This window comes from Chiloscyllium punctatum, chromosome 2 (assembly GCF_047496795.1).
Source record: "Chiloscyllium punctatum isolate Juve2018m chromosome 2, sChiPun1.3, whole genome shotgun sequence".
In the NCBI taxonomy this organism is placed as follows: Eukaryota; Metazoa; Chordata; class Chondrichthyes; order Orectolobiformes; family Hemiscylliidae; genus Chiloscyllium; species Chiloscyllium punctatum.
In genome coordinates this window covers 43,858,712-43,869,285 of record NC_092740.1, presented here as the reverse complement: position 1 = coordinate 43,869,285, position 10,574 = coordinate 43,858,712, and the positions used below count along the sequence as shown (strand labels likewise).

General features: G+C 39.8%; 1 protein-coding gene across 9 annotated transcripts in view; it reads right to left on the bottom strand.

Annotated features, from left to right (window-relative positions):
* Positions 1 to 10,574, bottom strand: part of LOC140453335 (uncharacterized) — a 109,940-nt gene that overhangs the window by 57,645 nt on the left and 41,721 nt on the right. For all 9 annotated transcript variants that reach the window (XR_011952367.1, XM_072547908.1, XM_072547924.1 and 6 more), the window contains exons 2-4: positions 9,237 to 9,376; positions 5,437 to 5,536; positions 4,425 to 4,510 (exon numbers count right to left, since the gene is read on the bottom strand). Coding sequence is in view for 8 of the 9 variants with exons in the window: in XM_072547879.1 (XP_072403980.1) it covers positions 4,425 to 4,510; positions 5,437 to 5,536; positions 9,237 to 9,376 (326 nt within the window). In the remaining variant the exon portion in view is untranslated. The remainder of the gene's footprint in view (positions 1 to 4,424; positions 4,511 to 5,436; positions 5,537 to 9,236; positions 9,377 to 10,574) is intronic.

The window sequence follows — 10,574 nt, the reverse complement described above, 5'->3', positions numbered from 1 at the left end:
AAAAGAAAGAGAGAAAGAGAGAAAGAGAGAAAGACAGAAAGAGAGAAAGAAAGAGGGGAAAGAGGGAAGAGAGAAGGAAAGAAAGAAAGAGAGAAAGAAAGAGAGAAAGAAAGAAAGAAAGAGAGAAAGAAAGACAAAGAGAGAAAGAAAGAGGGAAAGAGAGAAAGAAAGAGGGAAAGAGAGAAAGAAGGAAGGAAGGAAGGAAGGAAGGAAGGAAGGAGGGAAGGAAGGAAGGAAGGAAGGAGAGGAGAGAGAAAAAAGAAAGAAAGAGAAGAGAGAAAAAAAGAGAGAAAAAAAAAATGGAGAAAAAAAAGAGAAAAGAAGCAAGAAGGAAGAAAGAGAAAGAAAGAGTGATGGTTTAACCTGAGGGTCACCACATGAGGGGAGTGGTTGAAAGGGAGAAGAATCCTCCATGCTAACCTCAACCAATATGGAAAATGCACCCATGCTGGTTGGCAATGCTCTGCATTACAAACCAGCCATCCAGCCAACTGAGCTAAACGCATCACTGCCAGTTGAAGCAGTAGTAGGAGAAGGTGCAGACAAGCTAGAGTCAAGTGTATGTATGAATGGAGATTCATCAGGAACATGTAGCTGATTTCTCTGTGGACTAGTTACCAGTTAGATATAGACGACAAAGGCCTTCTGCTACTAACAACTAGGTGATCGGTTCTCAGGAAGCTGAACAGTTTTGGGTTGTGAACAAGATAGTGAGAAGTTATTAGATCTCCCATCAGCTCAGGAGCTCTCCATGTTCTCTGCAGTAAAAGCGACTTTGAACCTAAAGAAAACCAGGTTCAAGTTTCCTGCTCTAAATTGTGGTTAATAACTAATAAGGAGACCCTGATCAGTATGAACCAGCCACCTTGTACCACCTACAGATCAGTGAAAGCATTCCAGTGAAGGAAGAGTTGGAAGGCAAACAGGAGAAATGGAAGACGTTTATGAAAAAAGACTGGCAGCAAACATAAAAGGAAATCTAAATTAATTTATAAGCATAACAGGAGTACAAAATGGTTGTAAAAGAAGTAGGGTCAATTCGGAACGAAAAAGGGAAGTTACACTTTGAAATACTGTTAATTGAATACTGCGCACTTGTCTTTACCTCGGAGGCAGCTGCTTAGATCCAGTGACAGAGCAAGAAATTCAGTTATTGGAAGGGTTTAAAATTGGTAAGGAGAACGTATTAAAATAAGCTGCATCAGTACTTAAAGTTGATAAGGCATCAGGACTGGATTAAGTGCTTCAAGAGTATTGAAGGATGACAGGGGTGTGAAAATTGAATATGCGCTGATATTAATCTTTCAAACGTCCTCAGGAGGATGGTGCCAGAGTACTGCAGAATTGCAAATATTGTGCCCTTGTTCAAAAAGAATACGGCGCGGCACGGTGGCACAGTGGTTAGCACTGCTGCCTCACAGCGCCGGAGATCCGGGTTCAATTCCCGCCTCAGGCGACTGACTGTGTGGAGTTTCCACGTTCTCCCGTGTCTGCGTGGGTTTCCTCCGGGTTGCTCCGGTTTCCTCCCACAGTCCAAAGATGTGCAGGTCAGGTGAATTGGCCATGCTAAATTGCCCGTAGTGTTAGGTAAGGGGTAGATGTAGATGTAGGGGTATGGGTGGGTTACGCTTCGGCGGGGCGGTGTGGACTTGTTGGGCCGAAGGGCCTGTTTCCACACTGTAACTAATCTAATCTAATCTAATCTAATCTAATCTAATCTAAAAGATTGGTCCAACAGGATTAATGTGCAATTGCTGGACCAGTCAGTTTAATTTCAGTGGCAGGGAGACTTCTCAAAACAATGATGTGGGACAGAACTAATTGTTTTTCCATGTGACTTTGTGTTGACTCTTCCAAATCAAACTAAGGGAAAAATCATGTTACATATCTTGGGAGGTTTCTTGAAGAGCTAATAGAGAAGGTTAATGAGGAAAATGCTGTTGTCATGATGTACATGGAATGCCAAAAGCTGGTCATTATAATGCTACACAACAGACTTATGAGCAAAGTTATAGAATAAAAAGAACAGAAGGAACATAGATAGAAAATTGACTGAGGGATGGGAAAACAAAGTAATATTTTTGAGGCTACGGGAAGTCTGCAGTGGAGTATCAAAAGACTTAATATTGGGATCTTTTATTTATAAGGAAAAACAATGATCCATTTATTGGAGTACAGGGACAATTTCAGACAGCATAAATATTTGGGAGAACTGTACATTGAGTGTAAACTTCAAAAAGACATTGACACGTTGATAGAGAGGGTGGATAGATGGCAGATATACTTTGGTGCAAAGAACATGGAGTGACAGTATAAAATTATGGTTACTATTTGAAAGTGTTCAGGAGCAGAGAGACATGGATGTATTTGAACAGAAGTCATTAAAAGATGACGGGTCAGGGAGAAGGAGCTGTTATTAATGCGCGCAGTATTCAAAAATAGGGGCACAGAGTACAAAAGCAAGGGGTATATGGTGAACTTATACAAGACATTAGTTAGGCCTCAGCTGGGAGTATGATGTATAATTATGGGCACCACATTTTAGGAAGGATATACAAAAAGAGGTTTGCAGGAATGGCCGCAGGGACAAAGGAAGATTGGACAAATAGGGACTGTACGTTTTGGAGAGGGGATGGCTAAAATGAGATTTAATAGAGGTGTTCAAAATCATGAGGGGTCAGGACAGAGTAGATAGAAAGAAAGTCTCCCTCTTCAATGGATCAAGATTCTGACGGCTGAGTTAAAAAGTGTTTTTGTAAAAGAAGCAGTGAGAAATAATAAAAAGCTTTTTCACAAAGTGACTTGTTAGAGTCTGGAATGAATTGCCTGAATGTGTGGTGGAAGGAGGTTCAATTGAGCCATTTAAATGGGTATCAGATGATTATTTAAATAAAAACATGTGCAAGGGTTACAAGGAAAAGCCATGACATTGGCACTAGTTTAAAATACAGTATTCAGAGCTGGTGCATGCACACTAGGCTGAATGGCCTCCTTCTGCACGGTAACAATTCTGAGATTCTGTTTAAACTTTTACACTAACCAAAACTCCTACACCATAGTTAGACTTTAATCTGTCCTCAGTACATAGCTATTCTCAGTTCCCATCAGCCAGTTTCATTTTCCCTTTCTCAGCTAGCTAACTTCCAATCCCCAAATGAATTTTACAGTAAAGGTTACTCTGAAGATTTCTCTCTCTAACCAATGAGAGGCAAATCTTCACCTCAATCTGCATAAATTTGGTCTCTTCAATTTTAGCAAAAGGTCCTACCACCTTATGTGGTGAAAATTAAAGACAGCATGTTCTCAGTTTCAGAAGTAGGACTGGCTGCCTCAAACCCATCGCTTTCTATCTCTCAGATTCTTAAAAGTTCCTTTATGAGTTTGAGGAAAACCTAAACAAACTGCAATCTGATACAGCAATGACTCATTGTAGACTCTTGCCTTTCATTGCCCATTTTCATGGTTGCACAAATCATATGCACCTTGCATCTGGCTAGACATGCTAATCTGTGGTGCTCGAGATCTCTCCCCAAATCCATTCTATCTTGGAATTAAACAGACAATTTAAAGTAATAACAGTTTATAAAACTCTACATGCCTAGCACCACCTTAAAGTAGAAAAGCAGAGATGTCTTGCTGCAATTGTACAGGGTATTGGTAAGACCATGCCTGGAGTATTATGTGCAGTTTTGGTCTCCTCATCTACAGAAAGAAGTTCAAGCTATGGAGGGATTGTAACAAAGGTGTGCCAGACTGATTCCTGAGATGGCAGGACTGACCAACTGGGAAGGGTCTGGAATGGTTAAGATGATATTCATGGGAGTTTAGAAGAGTAAGGGAGGACCTCTTAGAAATAGACTCTCATAGAAACCTCTGAAATTCTAACAGGTTTAGACAGAGTAGATTCTGGAGGATGATCTGGATGACCAGACAATAGGGATTATAGGCGAAGGATAAGGGGAAGGCTTTTTAGAACTGAGATGAGGAGAACTATCTTCATCCAGAGTGTGCTGAGCCTGTGGAATTCCCTGCTACAGGAAGCTGCTCAGGCCACAAAACATTAGAAAGAGCTGGATGATCAGCCAATATCATATTAAATGGTGGAACAGGCTCAAAGGGCCAAATGGCCTACTCCTGCTATTATATTCTATGTTTCCATGATTAGAACTTAACTATTTACCCATGAGTCATTGCAGAAGTTTTTGCCACTGTACACAGTGATGATGAACATTTTATACCTGCTACCCAGTAAGGCTCCTGGATCCCACTTTAACATTGAACCACCTTGTTGTCAGGCAGTATTCAGGACAGGTCACAACATCCCCTTCATGTCTCCATATCATTCTAAATGAGATAGTTCCAAAACATAATCTTATACCTTTGTGTTTATATTTAAAAAATGAAGAGTGAAAATGTTAATTCACCTGCTGGGGCCCCTGACGGGAGGACTCAGCTGTTTTGATGATGTCATCAGTTGCCCACCATCTATCCACGAGGTATAATGCCACAGCTTGAAAAGGAAAACAAGAGGTAGATGTTCAGCTTCATCACAACCTTCCTCTACACACGCACAATGCAAAGGAATTTGGCAAACAAGGACACATGATTAACAATTCAGTAAAGTCTTAGCTCATAGATGATGGGGTAGACAGTCACATCATTAGCTTATGGTAAGAATGCAGCATAGATTTAACAGAGCAATATTTAAACTCCAAGAATTCATTTACAAGGAGGGAATTACACAAACTGGGATTGTATTGTCCAGAATTTAGAAGTTTAAAGAGCCAATTCAAAGCTAAGTTTTTCAAATATTAAGGATAATGGTAAAGCGAGGATAAAAGATAAATTTTGGTTAGGTAGTCTAAGACCAGGCAACGTTCGAGGCAGGTTCTTCAGGAGCGATTTCCGGAAACATCACTACACATAAACGGACAGTAGAAGTCAAAACTCTGTTTTGTAAACAGCAGCTGATGATACTTTTAAAATGTAACAATTGATGTGAGATTGGTAATTTTTTTAAGCTCTAAGTGTTATAATTAACCACCTTTTCCTCACAGATGTTAACTCACAAATCAGCTTTAATCTCTGTGAATGATAAGACAGGCTTGAGGAAATAAAAAGAACTGTTCCTGTTTCCCATTTTACTACATTTACCAGAAGTGGTGCAATTCAGATACATTTCGCTGAAAAGGAGTTTAGTCCAAAATCCGAATCATTCTATAGACCCAATAACAACATACAGAGGGAAACTCAGAAACTTGTAGAAGTAAGCAAAGACAATTGAAATTCTTTGATTATCAAAGTGATCGATGCTTTTAGCAAACAATACTCAACTATAAACATGTTCGCAGTTTAATGATCAGGATGTACACAATGTGCAAAATTAGTCAACGCCTTCTTAACTAGTAATTCACATTCGAAAAATATGGCACCAACCTGTGAACTGATTTTCAGGAGCAAACAGAGCCAGAACTTTATAAGTCGTATCGCCACCATAAAGTGGAACAAAAGCAACAGAGGACAGGCTAACTGGAATCTGTTTCAGAAACATACATTAATCAGTGGAAAATCAGTGACCGGAATGTGTGATCCATAATCCAAACAGGAGGATTGACATGAAAAGTAATAAAACATGAACATTATTTTTTCTCACCACACCGCTGTTGCTCACTAATTCAGTATGTTTATCAGAATCCGTTTCTTCTCCTGTTGAATACTTTCCACGGAGACAGGATTGGATTTTAAGTCGAATAAGTCTGATAAGAATTTGTTAGGATCAGGTCAGGAATTTGTATTACAGCCTGGAAAATGCAGAAACTAAAAAAGGAATATATAATGGGCTGGGCTGTATAATGTGTCTGACCCGCATCCACTCAGGTATGGGTTGGCTTAAAAAAGCAGGGGGGGGGGACCAGAGTTTCTCATTCCACATCTTTTCCCAAGCAAGTAATACACAGCCATTTGTTTCTCTGCATTTCTCTCTGACAACAGCTCAGATTCTTTCTTAATCAATTTTACGAACAGCAAGTGATTTGTTAATAATAAGAGCAGCAAAAAAGCAGTAAATACGTTGAAGTAGAAGTAGTAAGCATTGGAAACATGAAGCTGGTGGGCAAGTAGCTTAATGTAACATAACATTATGTTCCCGTCTGTGGCCTTCTATCAAAACTGGAAAAAGATAGTAATGAATCAGTTTTGAGCAAGATCTTTCCGGCTTTCAGTTCAACTGGAAAATTTCAACTTTACTTCCAATTTCCTACTTTCTGTTGCCTTCACGTGATCTTGTGACTTGTCTTATCCTTTTGATCTCTTGATTTCTGGGGATAGGCTACTAACCTACAAGTCCACAGTCTCCAGAAGTAGCTTGACTACACTTTCTCACACTCTCGGTCCTGAAAAGGACTGTGTTCCATTTTCCCAGTTCTGCTGCTACATGCTTAAATCCTGGAGTGGGATTTGAACTCAGAACTTTGGGACTCAGGCACGAGTGCAACTGACCAAGCTACCCTGACAGAATGGGCAGATAGGGGAGAGGGCAGGAGAGAGTAAATAGTACCCCTTCCCTTTTCAGCACTCTGAAAGGATAATTACTTCCTCAATACTCTGGTCTACTCAGATAATCAGCCCATTACCCTCTTCTGTTTCCATTGCACATTTCCATGCAAACACTGGAGATGTGACACTCTTTTACCTTCTCCTTTCTCACCAAGGCCCTAAACATTCCTTCTAGATGATAGATATTTCTCTGTACCTCTTCCAAGATGTAGTCTACTGTATTTACTACCCACAATGCAATCTCTTACTCAAGGGAGCCCAAAATTGACTGGGGAATCACTTTGTGAAACACCTTTGTTCAGCTGGCAAATGCCTCTGGTGGCCCTTCATCTTAATTCCCCCGTTACTCCAATTCTGACCACTCTGTCCTCAGCCTTCTTCAATATTTCAATGACGCCCTGAACAAACTCCAGGAACATCACCATATCTTTCGATTGGGCCAGTTGGTAAAATTCTTGGCATTGAGTGAGTATTTCACTGTTGAAGGTGCCATCTTTTAATGAGACGTTAAGAAGTCTGTCTGCTTTGCTGGACATAAAAGCTCCCATGTTATTACTTGAAGAACAGTACAGATGAGATCCCTGGTGTCTCACCAATATTTATCCTTCAGCCAACATCAGAAAAACAGATGAAATACTCATTGTCCCATTGCTGATTGCAGGAGCTTGCTGTAAACAAAGTGGTTGCCATGTTTCCTATATTATAACACTGACTAGACTTCAACAAGAACTTAATTGACTGCAAGATACTTTGATGTGTCTGATTATATAAAGTGCTTTCTATATGCAAATTTATTCCCCCACAATTTCATGTGTTTACTCAAGTATCTAACTTTTCCCAGTTTTGCTGAAATGTCTAAGACTTGAAATGCTAACTTTATTTCTCTTTCCACATATGCTGCGAGACCTGAATATTCCAATTATTCATGCTTTTCTTTCGAACTTATAGAATCTGCAGGACTGTGCTAATGTGATTTCACAGAACGAAACTGGCACAGGCAGGTGAACAAACCACCTTCACAGAAATCATCTGTGCTTCATCCATCTAACCGTTATAAACAAGTACACTTACAAGTGAGGAACATCATAGCCAAGCTCAATTCTTCCCTCACATACACCTTTTCTCTAGTCAAGACCAACTAACGCAAGATCGGAGATCAAACCTGGGAATTTCCAGTTCTTTTTTTTAAAACTTTACTCCACTTGTTTACAGAATGTGGGCTCACTGGCTGGGCCAGGATTTATTGCCCATTCCTAACTGGCCAGAGTGCAGTTAAGAGGGACAGTGAGCTCTGCAGATGCTGGAGATCAGAGTTGAGAATGTGTTGGAAAAGTAGAGCAGGTCAGGCAGCATCTGAGGAGCTGGAAAAATCGATGTTTCGGGCCAGAGCCCCTTTTCCTGACAAAGGGCTCTGGCCCGAAACGTCAATTCTCCTGCTTCTTGGATGCTGAGCTTTTCCAGCAACACACTCTCAACACAGTGCAGTTAAGAGTCAGAGTTAGAGGAGTCAGAGTCAGAGTCAGTCAATCACATTACTGAGAGTCTGGAGTCACATGCAAGCAAGGATGACATTAGTGAATCAGATTGATTTTTACAGTCATCAATTGTGGTTGCATCATCATCATACAGCCAGCTCTTTATTCTAGATTTTAATAAATTCAAATTTTACATCTGTCATGGTGGAATTCAAACTCATATTGCTGGTCCACCATCTTCCCAAATGTATTAATGCAGCAACTATTAAAACGTACTTCCACACTGGACCAAAATTAGGGTTGCCAAAATAATCTCTTTATTAAAAATTGCATAAGAAACAAGGGTCCATAAACATGAATTTAAAAAAAAGAATTTCTTTCTGTAGTAAACAAACCATATTTTTGACATGGATGTTTAGGTATTGGCTGCAATGCCCTTGAGAGTTGAGTATTCAGTGAATACACATACTGTGAATCTGAATACTTACTCAGATCGCCTACATTCCTATTAAACCACCTTACAAGGTAGATTCATTACCAACTACAATTTAATACAGTACAAACCAAAAAGAAACTGCTCGAAGTAATATAGGAGAAAGTGAGGACTGCAGATGCTGGAGATCAGTCAAGAGTGTGGTGCTGGAAAAGCAAGTAGGTCAGGCAGCATCAGAGGAGCAGGAGAGTTGACGTTTTGTTCATAAACCCTTCATCAGGAATCCTGCTCCGCGAATGCTGCCTGCTCTAAGTAATATGTGGTGTTCACATCTAAATGGTAAAAGCTACATGAGAAAGCAAGTTTCAGGGTGTTATATTGCAGCACACTGAAAAATGGAATTTATCACGTTTACTTATACAGATCCTTTTCAAATCTGTGGTCTGTGTTTGATTTATCAGGAAAAAAAAGACTAACATTAATTATACTAGTAACATGCTCTAGCTTTCTATATCAATGCAATACTTTTACTTAAAGCTTTTGGTTAACGGTGCTGCCATGGAACCATACTATAAATTAAAAACACAATAATAATAATTTTTAAAAAAGGGCAGTACATTGAAATGTCACATCACAATAATATTTAGACCATGTTCTACATAATATCACGTAAGCACTTTTGGCTATAGTCGGGTGGGGTTTACTGCACAGAATTTTTGTGATGATTTCGTTTCGCACCAGAAAGCCTGGAGGAGATGTGTTGAGCATCCTACCTTCCTTCTGTTGGGTAGGGTAAAATATTCCAGCTTCTCAGGGTCACCGTACAGAAGATTAGACATGTATTCCTCAGCTGAATGCTCAATGTCTTCATGCTCCAACTCAGCAAGCAAATCCACAGGGAATGCCATCCCCACTAAAGGGAATCAAATTAATATCAATTAAAATAGAAAATTCTTTTGCTGTGCATCTCCAAATTGAAATTGCAGTACATCAGCCATTTCATGTTAGGATTTAAGGAGATTCTTGTAGAAAGATTTAGTTGCCATTGTAATGGCATTTCTTGCTAATTCATTCACCGGTCCATGCACGATTTGCTATTTTTGTTAATACTGTTCGGTTTGAGCAGCGCCAAATCAAGCAAAATACTTTCCTTTCTTAAATTACATTTCATTTCAAATCATTCACTGACATTTTAGAAAAGATTTGAGGTGCAATATGTCCATCATAAAAGTCAAATTACCTGATAATACTTCAAAAGGAAATGTAACTCAACGCTGCTGTTCTGCTAGTATCCATCTGCTCAGAAATAACTCCACTTGACTCTATTGAAACAGTAAGCTGCTCAATCATCTATGCATGCTGGCTCAATGAGATCATGGCTGATCTGATAATGATCAACTCCACTTTTCTGCCTTTCCCCCATATGCCTTGATTCCCTTACTGATCAAGAATCTGTCATTCTCAGCCTCAAATATCCGTAATGATCTAGCCTTGCCAACCCTCCCCTGTAAAGAATTTCACAGATTCACAACCCTCAAAAGAAATTCCTCCTCATCTCTATCTTAAACGTGCAACCCTTTATTCCGAGATTGCACCCTCTGGTCCTATACTCTCCCACAGGGGAAACAAAAATTATGCATCTAGCTTTTCAAGACCCTCAGAATCTTATGTTTTAATAAGGTCACTGCTCATTCTTCTATATCCCAAAGGGTACAAGCTTAATTTACTCAATGTCCCCTCATTGGTCTGGTCCACCATATCGGTTATCAGCCGAGTGAATTTTCTCTACACTGCCTCTAACGCGAGTGTATGTTTCTTTTAGATCAGGGGCCCAAAGCTATGCACAGTATTCCAACTGTGGGCCAACTAAAGTCTTGGATAATTTTAGCAAACCTTCTCTATTTTCACACTCTATTCCTTAAAAAATCAAAAGCCAATATTCCAATTGCCTTCCTGATTACCCACTGACCAGGGTGCAAGCTTTTTGAGATTTATGGACAAGGACTCCCAAATCGCACTGTTCTCTACCTTTCTGCAGTCCTTCTCCAATCAAATTGGTTTTCAGGTCCTCTATACATCCTGCTAAAGTGAAAAATCTCATGTCTCCCTAC